Below are 25,000 nucleotides of genomic sequence, written 5' to 3'. Positions count from 1 at the left end.
ATTCCAAGGTCATTCTTACATTAATGTAAACTTAAAGCCGTTTGCAGCGCTTTGTCAGGAAAAGCCCTTCCATGGAATATATTCAATTCTCTCCCCAGGACCTGAAATACCACTGGGAATTTAATTAAACCTCAAACCTCCACACCACCACAAACCTGAGCTGCTGAACATGTTTGCACCGACAAGTGCGTTGAACTTACATTTGAAACAAAAAGTAAAATTACATATGAGGCTAAAATGTGCCACTTGTGCACTGTATTAGAGACCTGAGTGGGACTGTTTTCTTGATCCTGCTCCCGCTGATTTTATGACCATTACCACCCGCTCCCGCAAAATGTTTATCCACTCCCGCCCGCACCCGCAAACATTGTGACATGCAGAGTAAAAAAAAGGACACAAATGTTTGTGCTATGCTAAACGGCAGTGTGACGGAAACCAGCGAGGCTGTGCACTGAGTAAACCTTACTCCCGACACCTTAGGAGACATACTGGCGACTGACGTCAATGATCAAGGGGTTTAGCGCCCTCGTCCCGTACTGGAGGCTGCTGGTTCGAGTCAGGCCCGCGAAGTACGTTCTCCTGAGTAGTCGCATGTACTGTTTTTAATCTTCTTTTCAACTTCATTTGATGACTCCATCTTATCAGCGCCACTGCGGGACCCGCAGTATATTTTTTAACCACCTGCAGCACATTTAAAACTGCCTGCTCCCCCGTGATTTGTGTTGGATCCCGCAGGACCCAATCCCAATGCAGCTCTCTACACTGTATCCATTGGCACATATGGTGCAGTCAACACATCAGTACTTAAGTCAATTTCTGATTGAAAATGAAAACCGCAATGCGTTTTCAAATCAGAACGATTTGGAAATCCTGTGCATAGATCAAAATAAATCTTACATTATTATTCTTAGTACCCCACTGCCACATAGCTGGCTGTCTCTGCTGTAGACTGCCTCAAACAAAAGTATTTACAGGGTCTTGATGTTATATTTAGTACAAAAACTGGAGGACATTAAAAAATGTAGAGGCAGAAAAGCTGTTTCACATGTTGCGATTTGGGAATTCCACAGGTAGAATTGCAAGATTTACTTAAAATGAAATCCAAGGTGCCAATTTGAATCTTTCTTAAATCCAGTGACTGGGGTCAGCCGATAGTTCTCACCTTTATTGAGTCGGCCTCCTCAGCGACTATGTTGATCTGCTCTTTGTGCTGCTTGTACTTCTGCTCTGCCTTCTCATAGGAGGCCTTATGCTTAGCCATCTGAGCTTGTGCCTCATCTAATTCAGCCCGCTTGGATGAGATCTTGGCAACAATCTCCTGAAGATCTTCCTCCTGTAGTAGAGTCAATTAAGTACAATTAAGTACAATTTAAGTCTATCAGGTCTGACGTTTGTACTGCATTAATCTATACAAACCAGGGGCCTGAGGTCCTCTGACTGAGGTTCTTCCACATTTTGTAGGTCTGTCAGCTCCAGCTGTAGCTTTGTTGCCTTTTCCTAGAAGAGATCCACACACTTCATCAGAAACGTTCCTTATCATATCAGAGGAGAACACTAGAAATTTGATTTGGAAATGCATTTTTAATTTAGCAGTTTTCCAACTGTGTTTATTTTACATTTATGAATCTGTGTTTCAATTACGGTATTAAATGACAAATTCTGAAATATTGCAAAAAAAACAAAACAAACAAACAAACCCCCAAACAAAACATTTTGAATTGTACTGAAACAGAAAATATAGAATAAGAAAAAATGATTTGGGTTTATAGACATTTTGTTTTCAAATAATAAAGAAACCTATTCAGTATGAGCTACAATTTTAAGGTAAGATAAGGTCTGATAAAATGTTATGATCCTCATACTTCTACCCTGGAGTCAGAAAGAGATGAATAATGATTTGTGAGAGGTAAAAAGTATTACTTTGGTTGTCTTCTGCTCTACGGTGGTTCTTCTCAGCAGACCATCGTTCTGTTTGATGTCTTCATCTAACCTTTTCATCTGCAGCTGGAAGCGAGTCACCTGACCTTTCTGATTCTCGATCTCCCTCTGTAGGTGCCTGAGAAAAAGAGAGGAACCAAGAGAGGAGACGACGGGGTGAAAGAAACCCAGGATATTAAGACAGAAGACAAGACAATCGTCTATAAACTGTCTTTCTAAATATAACAAGATATGGTTTCTATGACAAACCCTATCATGTTGAAACCACGGCAGTCAACACCCACCTTATCTCCTCCTCAACATCTCCCGAGAGGTAGTTGGCTCTAGTCTGCTCAGCAGTGTAACTGCGGTTACTGAAGATCTGATCTCCCTCCTTCGAGAAGGCCTGGGTACAGTTCAGTGGAGGGCTTTTTCCCTGCATTACTTTCCGGGCCTCTGTACGATTCTACACACACACACACACACACACACACACACACACACACACACACAGCTTTATAAGTTCCATTAGAAGTGCTAAATCTGAACCCAGTTTTTATGGGTTATATTGTTGTTTTCTGTTATATATATAGCAATATATGTATTTTCTATTGTATACTGCATTACATCATTCACAAAAGATATATGTAACTTGGCAGATTGTTTACATCAGCTTCAAACACATGGCTGCATATCTTGTGTTACTGGGACTTTTCTGGTTGTTACCTTAATGAGGAGAATGCTCTCTATACCCCTTTGATCAATCAGGCAATTGGCCACAACTGGGTCGTCAATTTCTAGAGCTTGAAGCACGGAGGGGTAATCGGGGTGATTCACAGCCCTGACACAAAGACAAAACATACTATTTATTAGGGAATTTTCAGATATTACGTTTAATCAGATACTCCACACCTCCTGTGGTTGGCTTGATTCCATGCCAACTAGCACTCCATTTTTTACAAGCTGTCAGAGCAGAATAAAAGCATAAAAACATCCACATGCATTTCTCAAATTACTCGTGTGGCATCATTAATTTCAAACTGTCATAGTATTTCCACAAACCCGGCCCCAAGTCAATGCACTATTAAAACCTTGACAAGCTTTTAATAAATGCTTTGTGAATTTTCAATACGGCCTCACCTCTTTCTTGTATCGTGGACATGTGGGAGAAAATGGCTTGTTATGATGGCAGGTCTACGGCCAGGAGGGAACACTTCGCCCATGAGGCCCTGTAGCACCTTCTCATCCTCGTGGTTATCACAGGTAAAGGCATTCAGCTGGCCTTTAACACATACTTCTACAGCCAGGGCCAACTCTGGATCCTTTAGGTTAATAAGGTAACCTGTGGAAGGAAAGGAAATATAAAAGAAAAGTGCATTTTTGTACATAAAAAGAGCGAGACCTTTTTCCTGGCCAGCTTTCAATGATAAATTTTACATACAGTGAGGAAAATAAGTATTTGAACACCCTGCTATTTTGCAAGTTCTCCCACTTAGAAATCATGGAGGGGTCTGAAATTGTCATCGTAGGTGCATGTCCACTGTGAGAGACATAATCTAAAAAAAACCCCCCAGAAATCACAATGTATGATTTTTTTAACTATTTATTTGTATGATACAGCTGCAAATAAGTATTTGAACACCTGTCTATCAGCTAGAATTCTGACTCTCAAAGACCTGTTAGTCTGCCTTCAAAATGTCCTCCACTCCATTTATTATCCTAAATTAGATGCACCTATTTGAGGTCGTTAGCTGCATAAAGACACCTGTCCACCCCATACAATCAGTAAGAATCCAACTACTAACATGGCTGAAACCAAAGAGCTGTCCAAAGACACTAGAGACAAAACTGTACACCTCCACAAGGCTGGAAAGGGCTACGGGGAAATTGCCAAGCAGCTTGGTGAAAAAAGGTCCACTGTTGGAGCAATCATTAGAAAATGGAAGAAGCTAAACATGACTGTCAGTCTCCCTCGGACTGGGGCTCCAAGATCTCAAGATCAAGATCAAGATCTCACCTCGTGGGGTCTCAATGATCCTAAGAAAGGTGAGAAATCAGCCCATCTGCCGAAGCCTCCCTCCACTACATTTTTATCCAAAGCAACTTACAATTGTTTGGTATAACAAGGCGCAAGTGTCTTGCTCAAGGACACATTGGTTGATGTCGCACTGGGAATTGAATCCGGGTCTCCCACACCAGAGGCATGTGTCCTATCCACTGCCCCAACGCCACCACCATCTTGAAATGCACATTTGCAACAAGCTAAGAGAGTTAGTGTGTTTAGCACTGGCTTGCAAACGAGGCAGATAACACGGCTAAGTTTTACCCCTCAGTTACTTATAAAATCTAGAATTATGTTTAAAATTTAGCCAGTATCACATCTTTACTTGTCTTCCGCCATTGTGTACATTGTTAACAGTCTCAACAACTTTTCCACTGTCTATTTGTACGGAGAGAGATCATACAACAGACAGGTGCGTGCGTGTGTGAGAGACACACACTTGTGCTCCCTCTCTCTCTCTCCGTATGTGTAACGTTATACGTCTATGGTATATGTGCATAAACACTGAAATAACAATAATCAATTTTATAGTGTCATTTGATATTATTCTTAGCAGCACCAGTAGTATATGTTGTTGCTTAAAACTTTAATTTATTGCGTTCAGTGGAAAAACGTTAGTTTTTTTACCCAGACATTAAAAAATAATTAGTGCAGGGAAATGATTAAAATGTTTTAATCGTGATTAATCGCATGATTTTCTGTGATTAATGTTTTTTTTTCTGATCAGGGAGCAGCATAAACAGTGTATGTTCAGTAGTAAGTGTCCTGTTAGAGTGAGGTGAAGTGCTCGCCTCACGAACACGCCGGCCCACCGCCGAAGTTGATTTATCTTGAACTTTTAGTATGTGATTCGGAGCACAAATCATTGGAAGAGAGACTTATCCTCACTTTTTTTTTTCCAGAATCTATTACTGTTTAATAAATAGGTCATCAACAGGAGGGAATTCGCATGGCAGAGCATTCCCACAAAACTAGATGAAGGTCTATCACATAAAGTTATGTATAATTTTAATTTAATTTTATATTTTAAAAGTTAATTAGTGCTGGGCGATATGGACCAAAAAGTCATATCCTGGTACTGTTAGGCAGAACTCCGGTATAAAATATATATTGGTATTTTCTGCTAAATTGTCTGGGGGGGGGGGGGGGGTTGGTTTTAGGGGCATGTTTTTACCATTTGTAGGAAGTGTCACTCACTTAGTGAATCTTCCTCCTTCTTCACACTCACAGACCTAACGTACCTCTGCTGCAAACACGTCAGTGTGCCCCGTTTCTTTCAGTGTCTCCCTGGTAACTGTCTCCATCAGTAGTAGGCTACGTTGTATAAAGTCGCCGAAAAACAGAACTTGTCTTTTGGACTTTTCCTCCCGCGATTCCGTTCACAGCAACAGCTGCGCCGCATGTTAGCCTTTCAAAACAAAACCAACATGGTAGCTAATAAATTACATCTGCACTATTGTGTTCACTGTCACTTTACCTGGTCCGTGCGTCCAAAATATACTGCCCAGCTGTAAGTTACTTAGTCTACAGCAGTGTAGCGCACAGAAGCCGTGGCCATGGTTACTCTCCATGCCTGCCGTTTACTCTCTGAGCGCCGTGTCCCTTTCTGTTCACAGGAGCAAAGACCAACCCCGCGGCGCCAAGCGACTACGTTGTGATTTTTAACAACTTTCCTAAGATCGACATCTTCCCCAATATCCAACGAAGGTTAAAATCAAGGGCAACTGGACTTGGTTGAAGATACTGGAAGACGTTTCGTCCCTCATCCAAAGGACTTCTTCAGTTCTGACTGACTGGCAGGGAAACTCAGCTATTTTTAACTCAGTTAAAATCCTTCGTTGGATAACTATGACCTGGATGACTGAGAATCTTCATAGACATCTTCCCCAATACTAATCAGCATGCAGTGTGTAGCTATCGTCTTCGCTATGCCATTTGATCGCTTGTCCTGCTTTTGTTTATCTACTTCTCCCACACGCTGCATCCAACATAGTCTGCCGAAGCCTCCCTCCACTGCTTGCTTGGGTGGGTGATTTGCAGGTTGATCAACATCCCTCCCATCCTGTGACCCATGGTTTGACTGTATGTGTATTCAGAGCCAGTGAGCAACGGACTTTCAAGATAATAATAAGGCTATCATGATGTGAAAATTTCATACTGGCCCATGCCTAAATACCACCATGCAACGTGTTCTTCATTCTTCTCAATATGGATGATTATGCAGTTCAAAATGCTGTGAAAGGTGTCAAGACTGAGGTGACAAACATTTTGTTAAACATTTTCACCTATGCACAACTGGTCTTACCCAGAGGTCCTCGAGGTCTCTGCTTGAACTGTCCCGTTTTCAGGGCTTCCTGGATGGCGCTGAGCAGTGCTGGCATGTTCTCACCAAAACGGCGCAGGCGATTGGACCGACTGCTCTCCATTGTCTGCAGATTTCTTCTGTTGGCGTCAATGGACCTCTGGAGCATTTCCTGCTCTCTCCTGAAGACAGAAGGAGGTGGGTGTTGTCATTATGTCAGAGGCGGTTTCGGTGCTGCTGAGAGGACTTTTTAAAAAAAGGGACTAAGAGACCAGGGAATACCAAATTCTCAACTTCATCACTCACTGACAGGGTCAGCGAAAGAAGATTCTTCAGCTACCCCAGGAACCAAACTTGCATGTGCATGATAAATTTATCTTCAGTCCAGTTTCTATTTTCCTACCTCATTTTTCCTTGTTCTTCTTTGGCACGGCCACAAGCGAGGTGATACTGGTCAATCTGCTGGCCCAGGGTGGAGATCTGGTGTGTCAGGTCTTCCAGCTCAGCCTGTATCTGCTCCATACGCTTCGTCCTGGCCTGGCTCTCTGCACCTGTTGTCTGACTGATGCTAGGGGGATTAATTTTTAAAAAAAATTTTTTGGAGAAAGGACAAAAAGCACAGGGGAGTCAACTCAGAATAAATACATTTAAACTTAAAGGCAACACAGAAGACATGAAAACAAGATAAGGTCGTACCTCAGCTTGAGATCATTTATCCTGGTGGACAGCTGAACCTTGTCCTTTTCAAGGTCCCTCAGGTTAGCCTTGCATCTATGGACAGTGACCTAGTTGGCACACATAATTTAAGATTACAAGCACCAGTCAGTAACGCAACAAGCCTCACAATGATAACATCAACTCTAAACCCAAAACTACAAAGAAAGTGACAATGCACACTACACAGCTTTTTACTATGCTTTCAATAAAGATACTGATTCAATTTGAGTTTATCTAGAACATATAAAATAAAAACATGTTAGCAACTGGAACAGTAATTTTGAGCTGTTACTTTAAATTGCATAAATATATTACAGATAAATCGTTTATATATCGCCCTATTTCCATTTTCATAGCTACCTAATTTGCTGGGAGACCTGAACACCAGTGAAAATCTTAACACAATTTAAAAGAAGGTCACATCTCTCCATTGCATTCTTTTTACAGCTTTGACGCTAAAATCACTTCAGGTGCTCATTTGAAAGTGACATTGACAGTGCTGTCAGCCTTACAGCCTGACTGGTGCATTGTATGAACTCTGACCTCGCTCGTCTTAAGAGGGGTATTCTGTCTTTGGACCTCAGCCTTGAGCTCAGCACATTTGGGCTGGAGCTCCTGGAGCTGCTGAGTGATCCCCTCCAACTGTTCCTGGATCTGCTTTTGCTTCTTCTCAGCCTCCTCGACCTTTTTCTGCATTATTACAAAAAAAAAAAGATCAGAGATGTAGGGGGTTAGAGGTAAGAGGTGATGCCGTGTCATCTTAAAAAATAAAAATGATTTTCTTTTCAGAGATTATCACTCTTGATGATGAGAATCACACTCATGTTATATCATTTTTAAGGTGAATACTTATCTTATCGAGACGTATCTTACCTTCCACTCATCCACCTTCTCATCATATTTCTCTGTAGCACGTCTGTCTGACTGCAGCTTCTCCTTTATTGGCTCAGTCTCCTTCTCCAACTCACTCACCTGCAACATTTAACACACAGTCAGTACTATTTAGATGAATTGTATTTTAAGTAATTATTGCACTAATCTAGTTTTGTAGTGAGAGTGCAGTAGGTGAAGGGGCTTAAAAATCCTTAAAAAAAAGGGTAAATTATCTCACCAAAGCCCAAGCCATTTGCTTCTGCAACTCTTCCAGCTTTGTGTGCATTTCATCTAATGATGTCAGGCTCTTGTAACGGTCCTCTTTCTCCATGTACTTCCGCTTCAAGTCTTTCAAGCACTGTAACAGTCATATAATAATCACATATGGTCATCTAAAACATGGTTGAAAAAGAGAAGCAGCTATGCTAGTTAAAGAATTAAACATTTTTTTTCCACAATGAATCTAGGGCTGGGTGATATGGCCAAAAATGTTATGATAAAAACATTTCATATCATTCGATAATTATCACGATATTTGTCAAATAATTTTTTTCAAGGCTGATTTTTGCTCCTGAGTGAAGAAACCAGATGGTTAATTATGTGGTTAAACTTTTCTTTGTGTTAATTTGTTTGTGATTCAAATTAATTAAGGCAAATATTTATTGACAATATATTTATTATGTTGTTATTGAGGAAAATTATATTGCGATAATTAACATTATTGTTTTATTGCCAAGCCCTAAATGAACCCTCAAAATTCAAATCAACAGTGTAGAATAGTTAAATCTGCAAATATTTCTTTGGCCACTTGTTGGCAGCGGAAACAAGTTGTAAACACAACAACGCCATATCACCTTTACGCTGATATGGAAAACTTGTTATCAGACAGTTGCTTATTATCGACATATCGAGCAGTTAAGGCGCAACATTAGCATTCAGTGGGAATCACAGCCACCTGGCAAATACAACTCCAGTATTCACTCTTTTATAGCTCTGTTTTTGGGTCTCTACAGTGGTCTCAACTCCTGAGGGAAATATCTGGCTCTTTAGTTGCTAAATGCTCCACTATGTTGACCAGCTATGTAAACTGTCGGTCTAACGTTTGGTGCTGGGCAGGTAGTATGTAGTGGGTTTTGTAGAGCCTTTTACGCTGAAAACAGCTAAAAACAATGCTGTGAGAGTGAACCAAAACAGTCCATTTACAGATCAGGGGTCTAATTTAGGAGGAAAGGGGGCTTGGGAGCTCAACCCCCTAGTTGACTGATCTGCAGGAAGGCGCATCCCACTGAGTAGTGACTGAGGTGGAGTGGGACGCACATATGCAAGATGCATAGGCGTTTGTGATTATTATCCTAAATCATCGTTATTTTGTGTGCCCTGCAAATGATCTTAAATTATGTTGTCAAACAAACGGGTGTTTGTTTATTCATCATCAAATTAACTCATATTATGTTAAGTTTTATTGGCCTATAATACTCAGAGGTAATATTTTGATTTATTTGAAAAAACAGTATCCATTTCAAACAGTTTCATCCTTCTGCCATGTGATTCGCCGTTTCTCATTTCCCCAGTTTATTTGTGTATGCATGGCTCAGAGTTTGCACGGAGGACAGCACATTCTGCCACTAAGTTTGCTTTTTATATATCACAACCTTTGGGTGAGAATTGGTGTATGCACGTTTCCAGCCCTGTTTTGTTTATAAATGAGACCCCAGACAGCTAAACAATGAGCTGAAACTTGCTATTGAGATCTGTGAAGCCAAGTGGAGCTGCAAACTTACTACAAGTGACCCCTTTCACATTGTCATCTGACACACTTTTATTGTAAAGTATTGTTTAAAGCTGCTTTAAATATGAACATTTCAGGCAGACTAATTCTTACTTCACTATGTTGCCCAACTTTATCCTCTGTGACATGCTTGGTGGTTTTGATGTAGACAAAGTCCTCTCTCATCTGCTCCAGTTGGGTAGCTTTCATAAAAAACTGCAAGAGAAAAAAAAAAGAAAAAAAGAAAAATCAGCGTGTAATTACAAAATCTGTATCAGTCACAGTTCACAAAACAACAGATAGAATATTGTCATAAAAAAAAATGTAGTTATGTATTAATGCACCTTATATTTGTCTCCTTCTCCTTTTGAGTGGAGGAAGTATTTGCTCATCTCTTGAGTGAGAACTGACACAGGATTGTTGACCTTTGGAAGTAAACTAGTTAATAATGACTCTCTCTCACCAACACAGTAACAGAGGCAAATTTTATTTTGTTGTAACAAAATTTAAATAACATTGTTTAACAAGGTTTGCATAGATCATACCTGTATGTTAAAATTGTCCAGTATGGACAGGAGCTCTTCCTTTTTGTTTGAAACAAGTTGACCTGTAAGAGGAGATGAATCCCTAAAGTTCAAAGTATTCTTCAAGCATCTACAGGACGTAGTCATTTGTGTACTAAAATTGTAAAACATGGTCTTTGTTTTCTTTTTTAATTTTAACTTTTGCTCTTCAGCTCTTTTTCATCATCATGACTTGAATAGGGATACAATTATCAGTGTATAATCCTTATCGACTACCAATCTGCCAGCTGTTTCCCCTATAAATTGTCAGAAAGTGGTGAACATTTTAAACATTACAAATTCTGTAAATGATTAACCCATTACCAAAATAGTTGCCAACTAATTTTCTGATTACTGACTTGTTGTTTCAGCTTTACTGGTGACCATATTTGTTCTTGTGCTCTGCACGTATTTATCTTCTTTTCATGGTCTTTACCTGATTTGCTCCTTAGTTTATAGGTTCTCAACCCATCACGTGTTATTCTCAGGTCCACAATGATGGCTGATCCATACACCTCAGGTTTGAAAGCATCCCTTCCTTTGTTTCGCAGGGTGATCGATACATCAGCAGAGCTGACAAAAAAAAGAGAAACAAGTGATGCAACTTGTAATAGAAGTCACCTTTGCAATTTCACATTTAAGATTGAATTTGAGAGTCATCTCTCAAAGAGAAAAGACAAACTTGTACCTCCAGTAAGCAAAGAAGCCACAATAGGAGATTTGTTTTCACTAGAATCTTTTAAGGTGCCGAGCAGCAGCAACATAAGGGCTTATTCACTGAAGTCTGCCTCAAATGACAGGCCCATAAAGGCAACTATAACCTGTCTCAAAAGGAGAGACAAAAAGAAGTGTACATCACATGATGTGGTGCAAGGATTACCTTTCTCCTTCCTTCACAAAACCCTTGAGGGATGATCCTCTGTTTGTGGCCTGTGCATTCCCACCTAAAGCAACTATGAGAGCTGTCAGAACAGCACTCTTTCCACCTGTCACACAAACAGTTTGTGCACAGAAAAATATTTAGACAATGTAATAAACAAAAGAAATAAAGACAGATAGGCACAAAAGAACTGAGGATATTCCAGAAAGAAGGTTAACCTTTACTAAAAAGCCGGACTTACTGTATGTTTACAGTAATGATTTGGATTTACGTCATTACTCAGATCCAGATAACTACAGACTTGAGAGGTCACATGAATTAACAATGGATATTTACAGAGACACCTGTGATTTGATGGCCACAGAGCAGCACATCTTAAACACATAGTATGAACAGAGAAATACTGTACAAAAAGAAAAGTCACCACCACAAAAATCACACCCTAAATAATGACTCAATAGTTCATTGTATCTGTGCCCATCTCTTCTAATCTGGCTAACATGGTTCTGGGATGAATGTGAAACGCTGTTAACCTTACGGAAGTACCAAAATATAAGATTTAACAACGTTAAACAATTTTGAAGAAGTACTTCAACAAAAATGATTTCCATGGCAAGACAGGTTTGCACTTCCTGGTAACTAGAAAAATATTTTTCTGTACGAGCACTTTATCAGTTTGATCAGACCATGTAGTAGGTGACACAATGGCTTCCATATGGTAATACTGTCTGCCCCCTATCTTAGTAAAATATTACATTTAGTAACCTCTTATTTTTATTTAACCTGTATAGCAGCTGAAATGAGAGTTAAAGGTGAGCATGCTATGGTTAAAATGTGGCTATGATCCTAATGTTATCAAATATATTATTTAACTGCTCTACTATTTCTATTAAAAATCACTAATAATGTTTTAAAGAAGTGTTTTCCTCATTTAAATAAAAACAAAACATTTCACTAAAATTGGTATGCGAGAGCTGTACATCAAAATACCACTGATCCTTACATTTTAACAGGTAAAATGACATGATCATTGAATAAGTGGATAAACACCTGCAGAGACACTGGGTCAGAGAAAATGCTGTGGTACCAGTAGTTGAGCCCCATGATTAGAGCTGCAACGATTAGTTGATTAATTGCTTGAAAGAAAATTAATTGACAACTATTTTGATAGTCGATTAATCGTTTCAGTCATTTTGTTAAGCAAAAATGTGAAACATTGCAGGTTTCATCTTCTTAAATGTAAGGAATTGCTGATATTCTTTGTCATTTATGATAGTAAATGAAGAGTCTATGGGTTTTGGACTGTTGGTTGGACAAAAGAAGCAATCTGAAGAGGTCACTCTGGGACGTCATTCTTGACATTTTATAGACTAGACGATTAGTTGATTAATGGTGAAAATAGGTGGCAGATTTTGTGCTGTAGTAATTCTCTGTTTATTCTCTTTTATTAATAAATTCTTCAAAGACAACGGTTTCTTGTAACTCAGTTAGTTATTTGCTCAGTCCCTCACCAGCAATAGACAATTTCCACAATACCTTCCATTTAACAGGGTAGTGGGTACACTTACTTCCATTGTTGCCGACAACAAAGTTGACATTGGAACCAAAAGTGAAGGGACCCAGGAGAGAGTGGCACATGAAGTTCTTCAAAGTGATGCTCTCCACAATCCCTGCGTCACTCACCACCTCACCAGCACCCTGCACCTAACCACAAGTTGTTTACTTATTTATGTCACTTCTCTCCAATACAAGCCACATACAGGACACAAATGTAATACATCTACAGTTTCTGATCCTTTTATAACTTTCTCAGATAATCAAACCAGAGCGACAGAATTAAAAGAAAACAAAACGCTTTTTCTCTGTAGGAACAAAAGCTACACAATGCTTTCCAGCAGTGACTGTACAAACCTGTTTATTCAGTGGACGATCTTCCTGGTCACTAGCATCAACATTTGCATCGTCCACTTCTTCCTCCTCCACAGGTCTGATCCGTTTGTGGGGTTTGTCACTGACGGAGCTGCTTTTCCTTTTAGACATTTTGGCACCTAACCTAACGTACTTGGGGGGGAAAAAGGAAACTGAAAGAGAACACGCACCACAGTTCCTCGCATTGAGCCAAGCTGTTAAGGTACTTGAACTTTAAACATCGAAACAATTAGCTATCCTCACAATTGTTGGTTTTGTTAACTTATTTCGCGTAATGTCTTACGGCACCCAACTTACACAGTAGTGGCTGCAAGTAACGTTAAACTACAACAGTGACGTTAGCGAGTCACGTCAAGTTAGCAACGTTACTAAACTAGCTTAGCTCGCTAACTAACGCTACAAGCTTAGCAGATGGTTTCACTGACACCGAAAGAGCCAGACAAAAGATAAGTATGTTGTGGTTAGTTTTACGTCGTTACAAGAAACTGTAAGGGCTGGAATGACAGCTTGTGGAGTGACTGCTTACCTGCTTCGCAGCAGCCGGACACACAACACAGCTGAGGGGGGGGCCACCACAATACTTATCGAATTCGCGCCCAGTATTCCCCGACAAATCTCGCGTGGATTAACGAGATGTTAACGCAGACAACTGAGAAATAGTTTTAATACTGGTAAAAGCATAATCTAATTTAACGGCTCTGGTATGCATTGTACACAAAACAAATAAAGCCTCACTGGAAGAAATTCAATATAAACAATTAATCCAAAAAAAATGACAAATAATGTATTAGTTATGACTTAGTATATTGAATGTTAAACCCAGCTACAATGTAAATGGTCATTGCTAACTGGCATATGCATATTACAAGCTGCTTTCCCCCTGCAAGTGATCAATACTGTGCCAGGCCTATTTTTAATAAATATACAAATAAACATTAAGGTAAAACGATATTATGAACGATGTTCTGCATTTAGGTAGCTTAACATTTCATTTAAAGTTTCTTTCATTATGGTGACTAAAGATTAAAAATAAAGACTAAATATAATGAAAATCAATGGAAATTACCCTGAGAATGGTTTTAAAGAGAAGTGCAGTTTCCTCGAGAGTATATAAACTATAAGCAAGGGTTAAGTAATAATCCAAGCAACATTTTCAACCCTGACAGTGAGTAATGCTTTATTACATGTTGTCACAGTTCTTCACACAACAAAACAGGCAACAGTCAAGCTTTCATAACGGGCACAACTACAGCACACCACCGTCTCCTGGCAAGTTGCCCAAGGCCAGGAACCTATTCAGTTTAAACTCAAAGTCAATGGGACGTTCACTGGCAGGCCTGTAGTTCCCTCCCATTGTTGAGCTTAGGTAGGGAATGAGCGCACAGTTCTCTTCAAACAAAGCCAGCTTCTTTTTGTACTTATGGCTTGTGTAGTCCGTGCTCTTGTGGTTGAAAGCTGTAAAAAAAAAAAAGCAATTGTACTAAAGCAATTGTAAATAGATAAATAAAATAGTACTTCCTTACCATCATCCTTATTTAGTTTAAGAAATTCACACATTCTATATTTACCTAAGACAACTTTGACATTTTACTTACCTTTCAGATAGAAGGCTGCATAGAGGAGTGCTGATCTTTGTATACTGAGGAAGGGATACTTTGGTTTGAGACAGCCAACAGCTGTCATGGCCTTAATGACTGCAACTGCCACGCCCTAAAAAACATATATAGGCCAAACTTAAAGCAGGGCAGATGAAAAAACTAAAACATATATACATAACAAATGTTGATGTTATAAAATCTCTCACTGCAGACATCATTATTACAGAATACTGTGATGTTTTTCAGGTGTGTTTGAGTGTGTGTCTGACCTGTTCCAGGTAGCCCAACGTTGGAAGGGAGGTGAGGGGAACAGGCTCACAAAGAGGAGGAACTTTTGTGGGCAGCTTCTGGCCACAGTAGGTTTCAGGAAGCCTTGACAGATAAGATATCAACCTCTACTCAATGGCCAAACAATACTACACTGTCTTTATTAAAAGTAGTGGAAAGACTTTTAAATACTACTGATACAGCTCAATATACCTTGTGAAAAGAAAACATGAATAACAGAAAAGCATTTCTGAAATTTACAAAGAGATAGCTTCACACCTCAAAAACATATCCTGTTTCTGCTTTGTCTCAAAAATGTAGATCCGTTCTCTGTATTCCACAGCGTATTCCATCTTTCCTTGAACCAGGGCTTCATACCTACGGACAAATAAAACTTGAACCTTGAATGTTTCTTTTTAATTATTTCTTCTCGTTAGTATTTCTATTACGTGCTTTCAAAATGCACTTACTAAGGAATCTTAAATGTAGTGAATATCAGTTTCCTAAAACTGAAAAGTATAATAACACTGATAAATAATAACCTCTATTAATCCATTAATAGATTTAATGCCAAATGATTATCAGTATTCAAACTACAGTTATAAGTCTACACTTAAATGCGTCACTTAAATGTGTGTCAGAATTAGCATTCTCTGTTGAGTTAGAACTTGAGGAGAACACATGCTTTCAAGCAAGTGCGATTTGGTTAGAGTTTTTATTTTTTTGAGATTTATAACTTTATAAGGTTGAGTAGTGTACCTTTGTTTTCCTTCCACATAAGTGACCGGGCAAAAGCCTTTCATCTCAACTTGCTGTGGGAACCTGTTCTTCACCTGACTCTCAGTTAGCTTTCTTGGCAGCAGGTGGGGTTTTGGGAGAGTGTGTGGGCAGCCAGGAGTCACAAACTGATCTGGAGTGTTCAAGAACCGCTGTGGTTGAGAGAGCAAGATAAAAATGTATTTTTTCTTTCAGTCACTATTTATTAATGTTTAATCTGCTATTATAAATGTAACTTTAAAAATGTTTCTATTTTGTTTATCCTGAAAAAGTCCACATAGTGGTATATAAATAATAAACTCCACTGGATAATGACAGAAATCATGTACAGAATTTGGGTATCTGAAAACTAGCTCCACTACACTGACCTCTAAATGGTCTTCGCCACACATCTTGTAGTAGTGTCCCCTGTACTCAGCCGCATGAGTTAAGGCTTCAGTTTCTGAGCAGTCCACCAGTTGGTGATATAGAACCAAGCAGACTGGGCAGTACTGGTCAAACTCTCCAAGGCGATACTGCAGCTCCTTGGGTGTGATGCACAGTCTGTTAATGCAGGCTGCTTGCCCTGCAAAATTAAGATAAGTAAGTAAGAGTGATATAGATTAAACACATCCTTTTGAATAAAAGTTTCCAATGCAAAGCCTTGCTGAGCTGATGCTTGGATAAGCTTCTGGTACTTACTGCTGTGCATACTCTCCAGATAGCTGTGGATGTATCTCATGCTGATGCTGATCTCCTTTACGATGTTGTTCAAGATCCACCATCGGCTCTTTAAGCCATCGAGCGGGATCCAGTTCTGATATTGCTGCTGGAAGTGTTGCCTCACATGCTCCACCTCTTGCTTGTAACAGGAGTTGCAGATGTGAAGGATCTCGGAGCTGTCGTGCATCACGTGAGGCCTGTCATGGGAGGGGAATTAATTAAATTCACTTCGAAGGTTTGCAGTTTTAAACAGTTTTCAGACTTAGCTATTATTGATGTGTGTTCTCTGACTTGTTGGGCTTCATCTTGTCCACAAGACCTCTCTTCAGCACTTCCACTGTGTCCAGCTCCAGCTCAGCTACTATCATGGGAATGATGCCCCGAGACCCCATCAGCTCTGCCTGCTTAAGTGTCTTCGGAAAGCCATCTAACACATACCTGGAATGCCAAACAAGTAAATACTGTCTTCACAAACACCCTCAAGCAGGAGTACAGCATGTGGACATTTTTAAACAGTCATAAGTAAGAATATAGTCTTCATCTTGAAACTTTAATAACTATAAACGGATAAATGGAACACACGTCACCGGCTTACCCTTGAATGCTACAGACCGAGCTCATGAGCGCCACCTCCAGACACTGAAAGGCCAGTTCATCAGGCACAATGTGTCCCTGGGAGAGATGCTTTTTCATCTGGACAGCCAGTTCAGTGTGCGCCTGAGTGTCAAGCACCATACGCATAACACTGCCAATGGACAGCCGGGCTAAGCCATATTTCTGAGCGAACATCTGTGCCACTGGAGAGATAAAACAAAGTGACTGAAATAAAGGCTGTGAATAAAAGAAAGAAGAAGTGTTTGAGAGAAAAGAAACAATTGAGTTTTCTAGCTGTTTTAAAGCTTACCAGTGGTTTTTCCAGATTTGGGTGGTCCAACGACAGCCATTTTCACAGGAAAGGACGGGGTGGGCGTTGGCTGCCTAAGGTACTTCAAGGGGTTCAGCATAAATGCATAGCGGTTCTCCTTGGACGCAAAGAAGTAGATATACTGATGGAAGATCAAGGGATATGTGGTATTGAGAGGCCACTGCAGAGGCTGGATCAAATCTTTCTCTTTGTATTGCTGTAGAAGAGGGATGCGTGTGGGTAAAACAATATGTTACTGCTGATCAACATGTTTATTATATATATATATATATAGTATTTGAAATAACTTAGAACCTTTATAAATGGCAAAAATTATGGCCATAGTTGCCATTCTTAAATTATGCCTACCTTTATGGGGTCCGAGCAGCCAAATGCACTGTGACGCTTGTACGAGGAGAGCAGCAGCTTATGTGCCAGGCTGTAGGAGATGGGTTGACATTTTTGGAAGAGTGACTCCCGGTTGTTCAGCAGGGGCTGGATTTTGTGGAGCAGCTGATGCTGCACGATCCGGAGCTTGCGAGATGCATTGATTGACACTTTGGGTATGTTTTGCTCACTCAGGAGCTCCTACACAAAGAAGAAGATATGAGCATAAGTAAAGTACAATATGTGGACATTATGCAGATCACACTAGATTTAAGTTCCAACTTCTGTCCTGTAAAGTTAAAGGATGTGTTCTTGCAATCAGAATGTGAAATGGTTTGTTTGTCTGTAGTAGTAACGTCTAATGATGACAATTTTCAATAAGTTTCACTTATTGTAATGGCTGATAAATCTCAGACTATTGGAAAACTAGTGTAAATCAGATGTATCTTGTGTAGCTTCCTAACTTTCCTACTTGTCCCAAATGTAAAGAGGCAGCTGGCTGGTGAATTGTCTTTATTGGGTTTTGTGTTTTTGTACCGTCACAGTAACGAGGCTGACTTCATCTGTCATAAAACGCTCCTCTATCTCCATTTCCAGTCTCTCAGATGCTGCCTTCTCACTCTCAGTCGCTGTGTCTTCATTATCTTCTTCTAATGGGAACTCTTCCTCCAGCATGGCCTCTAACTCATCCTCTATGTTGTCTGCAGCTTCCTCGTCTTCTTCATCCTCGTGATCCCTGAGCTGATTGGTTAGGGGATTGGAGATAAGAGGAAAAGGGGTTGTGGGTCATGGAGAGGGGATGTCCGTGGTTATGATGAGTTTGCTTACCTTTGCTTTGGCTGCATGCTGTGCAATGAGTTCAGCCCTTCTCTTGGCAATGTTCTCTTCCTGTACCAAAGAAATAGCTATAATTGGGCCTGATACTTACATAATCTATAGTCATCATCAGGACAGACAGCAGGAATAATGCTTGATAATAAAGTTGGCAGAAAGATTATTCTACCAAGTCATCACATACTTACCCGGTTCTTTTTACGTAGATCACGTAAGATGTTCAGCTGTGCTTCACGCTGGTTGCAGCGCTCACGCCAGTTCTCCAGGTACGTTGGCAAAAGACGCTTCTGAACATCCGACACATCCACCGACATGAATACCACAACATCAGGGAAAAGATGTCCCTGCAACATGTACTGCACCTCATTATGGTTATGAGGGAAGCCCTCTAAAATAAAACCTGTAGACCTACAAGGAGGAGAATAGATCAGAAGATGTTAGATGAGAAGATTTATACCTCTCTGTATCTATGTGGTAAATATAAAGCCACCACCAGCAGCTAGCGATCTTAGCACAAAGACTGGAAACAAGATACAATTTGACAAGCTTTAGAGGTGATGGTGGATGTATTTTCTTACCATAAGAAAGCCAGTGTTTATGCTCAGCTAAGTTAGGTTACCATAAATCCAGTAGCTTAATTTTTAAAGTACAAGTCTTTGAGTGGCATCAATCTTCTCACCTAACACCCAGCAAGACAGCTAATAAGCGCATCTCCCAAAATACCAAACTTTAGGGTAGAGGGTAGATGGTAGGGGCAGGAAGTGTGCATTTGTGTGTGTGTGTGTGTAATTACTTGTATGGCTCCTGTTTCCAGTATGGTGCAACAACCATATCCAGGATCTCTGGAGTAAGTGGATCTCCATCAGACAGGTAGGCTTTGATGGCTTTTTCCTCATCAGTCAGTATCACTTCCTGCTGTAGAAACACAAAAGCAAATTAAACCACAGTTTGAGGATCAGTAATACGGAAAATCTCGCTACAGAGACAGTGTTAAGCTAACCTCCATGTCATTCATGTTGGCAGAAGTATCCTCCGTCTCCTTCTCCTCCTCCCGCCTGGCTTCCTTTATCAGGGCCTCCAAGTCCTCAGGAGACTCCTCTGAAGAGTCTACCTCATCAGCATAAGGTACTCGCTTATTTGTTTTAGCCATGACGAGCATTTGGAGTTGCTCCCTGTACTGAATATGGAAAATGCCAAGCTGTTGGGCGAGCCACTCACCATAAGTGGTCTTGCCTGACCCCCGGGCGCCAAGAATAAAGATCCGCAGGGCAGGAGGCTTTGATAGAAGAACATGAGATTCTTGTTATAAGGATTATTGTTTTGTCTTACAATCACTTTTTCTCTCTCTTCTCATGTCAGCTGGTACCTTGAGAGGCTCAGTCTGTGCAACAAAGTGTGCAGGGTTTTGAAGGAAGGAGTCCCTGGCTTCTAGGCTAGAGAAGTAGAAGGTCTTCTCGCGGTACTTGGCTGCAATTTCGTCCAAACAGGGCCACAGGATGTTGTGTTTTTTTAACGCCACAGGGCAGAAATGATAGGTATCACCTAATAATCTCTTTGCTGTTGTGTCACCCTGCTTTCATTGAAAGGAAGGAGACGCTGTTAAAGGTTTGTTTAAATACAAAATCAAAAAAGCTACTGACTTGGACGTTCAAGTTAAAAGACTTCTTTGTTTACTGACTTCATCTTCCTCTTCTGCTGCGTCATCTTCACTGCTGCCACTGGCTCTCTCCAGCTCAGCTAAGGCCTCGAAATCCTCTACCTCCTCTTCGAGGTCCACCACTGACAGCTCCCAGGACACATGCTGAAAGGGTTCTGAAGATTACGCATGTACACCAGATTGGATTGTGAGTTTTTCTTACCAAGCATGGCATTTAGTAGAATTTCTCATGATTAGAGAAAGCATTAAAATTTCAATTGAAAAAGATACGGTATGTTGTTGGTACATTATGGGTTTAGCTTTAATGAAATTGAATGAATAAAATAAAATTAGTTTAAATACAAAAATGACCTGTTCATACCTAAAACAATGTCTGACTAATGTTACTCCTTCAATTTGATGTAACTTGATGTATAATATATATATTAATTTATTTAATTTCATACTTGCATAGTAATTATTTTATTCTAGCAATACCAGATAACATACTAATGAATGCAACTGTTACTGCGCCATATATTATAGAAATAATTGTCTTAGTACCTCTGGTTTAAGATGAAACAATAAAAACACCCAAAATAATTTTTAAAATATGCAAGAAATTAATATACTTGAAACCAGACATGCCCATTCTGACCAATTAAAAAAAAAGAGGTGTGTTGTGTAACAGAAAATCATGACTGTGATTGGTACTTCATGAAGGGTTACACTCACTCTCCATCTGAAGGACTATCTCTTGAAGCAGGTCCTCAGGGCTTTTGCTGCCAATCTCCAGTACCGAGTAGGCGACAGTTAAAGCTGACTGCATTTGCTCCCATGTGTGCACAAACTGTTGAAGTTGTAATTTATAGTCATCCATCTCTGGGCCGTCTGGATGACCCAACTCCCAATGGTCAGGTAGTACCACAGCTTGAGCAACACATGGAGAGAGTTAAAGACAGAAGGAAAAACTTTTGTCAGTTCAATGCTGCTTTAAAGGTGCTTACATATAGTATGGTTTATAAATTTAATAAAAAAAGCGTGTGGTATTTTTAATGAAACGTTATGGCCAGAGTGTTATAATACCTAAATAGTATGATATAAAAGTTTCATCATAAACCTTTGCTTATTACTTATTTGATCTGAATTTCCATCTTGATGACAAAGTGAATATTTTTTTTCTCTCATAATAACGTCATAGAAATATGAATTTTTGATCTGAGAAACAACAGCGTGTAATAAAAATGTCTCACCTTCCTTTTCGATTGTGTCAGCATGAGCAGGGCTGGTGTTGTCAGATTGTTCAAGATTCTCTACAAAGGAAATTAATGAATGCTTTAAAAACAATGCTGGTAAAATACAGGAGCTTTTGTGAATTTAGGCTGCCTTACATAGACAGACAGTACCTTCGGCCTCTTCGACAACTGTCTCTAGATTTGCTTGCAGTTCTGCAGGCTTGGCCTCTACCTCTTGCTCCTTCTGATATCTAAAATGGAGAGAAATTAAAAAACCAAAAGCTCAAAAATCCATTTCAGATATAACAACCTAGAAATTGTTCAGGATCATAGCACCAGCACTCACATGTCATGTTTATCTTTCTCAGATCGTTCGTCCTGCAACCTCTTCTTCACTGCGTCATCCACGCTGTCCTTGTTCATCTCATACAATCTCTTCAAAACTGTTTAACACATTGATGTGCACTGATACATGAACACTGAGAGAAATCGAATATTGACTCAAGTCTATATACTTAAATAAAACGAACTTGTTTGTGATGCATTGTTTCTGTGCCTTGTACCCTGATTTCCATCAATGTCTCTGAGACAGAAGAGGATGTCTGGCAGGATTCCAGCTTGCTGTAAAGCATTCATCTGGGAAAAATTCTTGGGAAAGTTGTCAAGCACCCAGCCAGTCCTGACATCTGCACCAGTGTCAGTCTTTTCAATCTGAAAGTTAAGTTTAACCTTGACATTATATTTACTGTATATGGTGAAATGGTGATATTTACTGTATGTTAATTATAGTCAATGTTTCTTAAGAAAATGAATATATACATTTTTTTTTACAGTCACAAAAGAATTCTAGAGATGACTATTCATGAATATCCTGAATATAGTGGTGTGTTATGTATATGCAACTATGCTGATCACATTTCCGGACCAAAAAGCTTGTTTAAATGAAGCTGCCATGTTTCAGATTTTTGACAAACCTCTTTTATACGCTCCTCCAGTACCTCAGCATACAGGCCGAAGGGAGATGTGCTCACGTGTTTGGCATCTTCAAGCGCAGTGAGCACCATGGCTTGTACCTCTGGATGATCCTCTGTCACTGAGAACAGCACACAAATATAGTATACTGCCCAGTATGCCACCTAATCTCTTACAATTACCTCCAAAACTCTGAAGCACAACATAATGTAGCATGACCAGAATACCGTTGGTGACATGTACTGTACAGGGAATGTACAAGATTTTAAAAAAGGGTTCATTTATCCATGCCTGTTTATCTGCATGTGTGTTTGTTCGTGAGAGACACCAAAAGAGTAAAGAAAATATATTAATTATAACATCTTACCTTCTACAACATTGGTTTCATCTGATGAAATAACATATCAAAACATTACTGTTGTGTATTACAATATAAATCACACGTTCATAAAATACAAATAATGCTTTATACAATACTTTATACATGGTATTTTGAAGGCCTGATTTTTGAAATAATAGTTTTGGCACATTGTGTTACCTATCTATATATACATATATACTATACATATATATATATACTTTCTTACTTAATATACAAAAAACTGTACAGGTGATATCATCATATTTCAAAAAAATTCAACTTGCCCGAATTCTGTGCAGCTTCCTGTTCCATCTTCATCTTGATTTTCTCTATAGCAACCTGTGTTGTCTCCTCTTTGATTCTGTCAAGCCTTTCCTGCTCAACCTTGGCCAGAACTGGCTGCACCAATACCTCCATATCAAGCACCAATGCATTGTAGTGCTGAGCTAGAAGCGTACATAGAGTGCTCTTCCCTGCCTGTGGAGGTCCAATGATGGAAACTCTGCATGGAGGCCTGGGCATCGGAGGAAGTAAGTACCGCCGGGGGTTTGTGACAAACTTCTGGTAGGCCTCTTGAGATGAGAGGACGTACAGTTTGTCCTGGAAGCTACACAGGGGTTGAAATAACAGTTGGTTAACTTGTTACCCCAGTCTCACTTGAAGCTATTGGAAAGATTACTCACCTGAATATTGCCTACAAAAGATCACTCACCCCACACATAATTCAGGCTTGCCAGGAATGACCTTCCCCGCCTTCAGAGCGACAGGACAAGTTCGGCCCCAGCGGCTTCTTCTCCATCTAAAGCCAGGCACCACTGCCCTGGAGGACATCATTCTCATTAGGTCCTCCTGGAAAAGAGATGAACTCAGGATTAAACTACTGGTGTTCTCTATGCATAAACATAACTGAGTTGTGTTTTGAAATAAATTGTGGATATGGTTATTATTGTCAGACCGTGTCAATGTCATCTGGCAGTTCTTCATCATCAGGCTGGTGGAGGCGGACTGGAATGGAGACACGCTTTATTGCCATGGATGCAAGACGGGCCATTACAGACTAGAGACAAAAAATTTAACACAAGTGAAGTAAAGTAAGTCCACAGAATACAGAGGTAGTTGAAAATGCACATTTATGCTTATACACACAGCTGTCTGACATGTATGTCAACACCAGGCTAGTACTGGCTGCTAATTAAAAACTCAACATGGTGATAAAATCTTTCCTGCAGACGGTTCATTTATGTCTTTACCGAGTGCAGCTCTTCAGGTGTGTTGTTTCCATCCAGCTCCAAGAGGTAGACAGGGTTGTGGTCTGTCATGTAGTCCTGGAAAAATAATAATTAACTTACAAACTGATGGCTCTAAAATGAGTGAAATGAAGTGAGCCAAGTGTTTTTGCTTTTGTCAGTGGTCATGCATCTGATTTAATTTAGAACAGAATATGAAACTGGTTCTTCAGATCAGGCTATACTGATGTGTTTATCAGCAGTTACAGTATATCTCAGATTAGGTCTTAGACGTCACTGGTCTAATTTTGACAAAACATGAAACAATGATAAATCTCTACGCTGAAGAGTAAACTTTCTTCAGTATCTCAGAAACACCGGCTCCATTTTTACAAACCATGGTGGAATGACCTCATCATTCTGACTTGGCATTTCAAAATTAATCGTAACCTGATGTGAGCACCATGACCGAACAGCAACACCAAGATTGAAATGGCATGAACATTTTCAGTCAAAATAATATAACATAACATCTTGGTGACTTTCTGCATAAAGGTCAACTCTTACACAAACACAATTTCTCTGACAGCCCTGGCCCAAAGTTGACAGATCATAAAAAGATGACAAAATGTGGCCCTGCACTCATCGTTCAAGAACAATGACCTCGATTGGCCCTGTACATCATGACCATATAACCCAAAGACAAAGATCATAATTTATACTGTGTAGGAAATGACTTAATTTCAAATGATTATTCCAACTAATAGCTGCATTATGTGTGAGGTACATGTTAATTACACTTCTTAATTAATAGGTGAGTCATTCAGATTTTTGGAGCCCCGGGTAACTCACCTCAAGTGGTCTGAGCATGATATGCTTGTACATGGTGATTCTAGGAATAGCATTTCTGGCCAAATTATCTGGTGTCCACACCATCTGGTCAGTAATATCCTTTTGGAGTTCCTCTTCCCCAGTCTGCAAACAAAAAATCCTATTAGTGTAATAGAAAATCATGGCTTGACAGCTTTTGTGTTTAAGTTTTAAAGTTTAAGGTTGTGATAAAAATTACTCATAGGAAAAAAATTTACTT

The 25,000-nt window shown here is 39.8% G+C and overlaps 2 protein-coding genes and 1 long non-coding RNA gene across 7 annotated transcripts; 1 reads left to right on the top strand and 2 right to left on the bottom strand.

Moving 5' to 3' along the window:
- Nucleotides 1–1,162: 1,162 nt before the first annotated feature.
- On the bottom strand, nucleotides 1,163–13,623 carry si:dkey-119f1.1 (uncharacterized protein LOC557127 homolog; the record flags this gene model as incomplete). Its single annotated transcript, XM_038736721.1, is given in 20 exon segments — nucleotides 1,163–1,333; nucleotides 1,417–1,497; nucleotides 1,921–2,056; nucleotides 2,223–2,383; nucleotides 2,644–2,758; nucleotides 3,058–3,259; nucleotides 6,285–6,463; nucleotides 6,685–6,849; nucleotides 6,978–7,066; nucleotides 7,542–7,688; nucleotides 7,872–7,970; nucleotides 8,110–8,229; nucleotides 9,754–9,855; nucleotides 9,984–10,064; nucleotides 10,185–10,246; nucleotides 10,639–10,775; nucleotides 11,083–11,188; nucleotides 12,651–12,786; nucleotides 12,994–13,143; nucleotides 13,538–13,623. Coding segments are annotated over 19 exon segments (2,418 nt in total), but the record flags the coding sequence as incomplete, so codon positions are not given.
- A 543-nt stretch (nucleotides 13,624–14,166) lies between these two features.
- ak9 (adenylate kinase 9) lies at nucleotides 14,167–24,885 on the bottom strand (the record flags this gene model as incomplete). Of its 2 annotated transcripts, none has more annotated exon segments than XM_038736719.1 (30): nucleotides 14,167–14,466; nucleotides 14,607–14,721; nucleotides 14,879–14,981; nucleotides 15,156–15,254; nucleotides 15,636–15,805; nucleotides 16,022–16,218; nucleotides 16,335–16,552; nucleotides 16,647–16,793; nucleotides 16,951–17,152; nucleotides 17,260–17,476; nucleotides 17,629–17,847; nucleotides 18,184–18,387; nucleotides 18,475–18,534; nucleotides 18,669–18,888; nucleotides 19,274–19,395; nucleotides 19,481–19,756; nucleotides 19,847–20,053; nucleotides 20,159–20,292; nucleotides 20,852–21,046; nucleotides 21,370–21,429; nucleotides 21,523–21,602; nucleotides 21,698–21,794; nucleotides 21,915–22,062; nucleotides 22,326–22,444; nucleotides 22,691–22,711; nucleotides 22,969–23,291; nucleotides 23,397–23,533; nucleotides 23,640–23,741; nucleotides 23,935–24,009; nucleotides 24,763–24,885. In XM_038736719.1, coding segments are annotated over 30 exon segments (4,599 nt in total), but the record flags the coding sequence as incomplete, so codon positions are not given.
- Nucleotides 14,717–21,891, top strand: LOC119916745. 4 transcript variants are annotated; one of them, XR_005447153.1, is made up of 7 exons: nucleotides 14,719–14,965; nucleotides 18,687–18,746; nucleotides 19,295–19,350; nucleotides 19,504–19,605; nucleotides 19,840–20,085; nucleotides 20,213–20,324; nucleotides 21,720–21,891. It is a non-coding gene; the product is annotated as an uncharacterized LOC119916745 (long non-coding RNA). The 4 variants fall into 4 exon arrangements; XR_005447152.1 differs by having other exon boundaries at nucleotides 14,717–14,965; nucleotides 19,295–19,605; XR_005447151.1 differs by lacking the exon at nucleotides 14,719–14,965 and having other exon boundaries at nucleotides 18,608–18,746.
- Nucleotides 24,886–25,000: the final 115 nt, after the last annotated feature.

The sequence above is a fragment of the Micropterus salmoides genome, unplaced genomic scaffold, assembly GCF_014851395.1.
Source record: "Micropterus salmoides isolate LMB-PRFRI ecotype aquatic unplaced genomic scaffold, ASM1485139v1 Ms_hic_scaffold_2146, whole genome shotgun sequence".
Lineage (NCBI taxonomy): Eukaryota > Metazoa > Chordata > Actinopteri > Centrarchiformes > Centrarchidae > Micropterus > Micropterus salmoides.
This window is presented reverse-complemented; position numbering and strand designations above follow the sequence as displayed.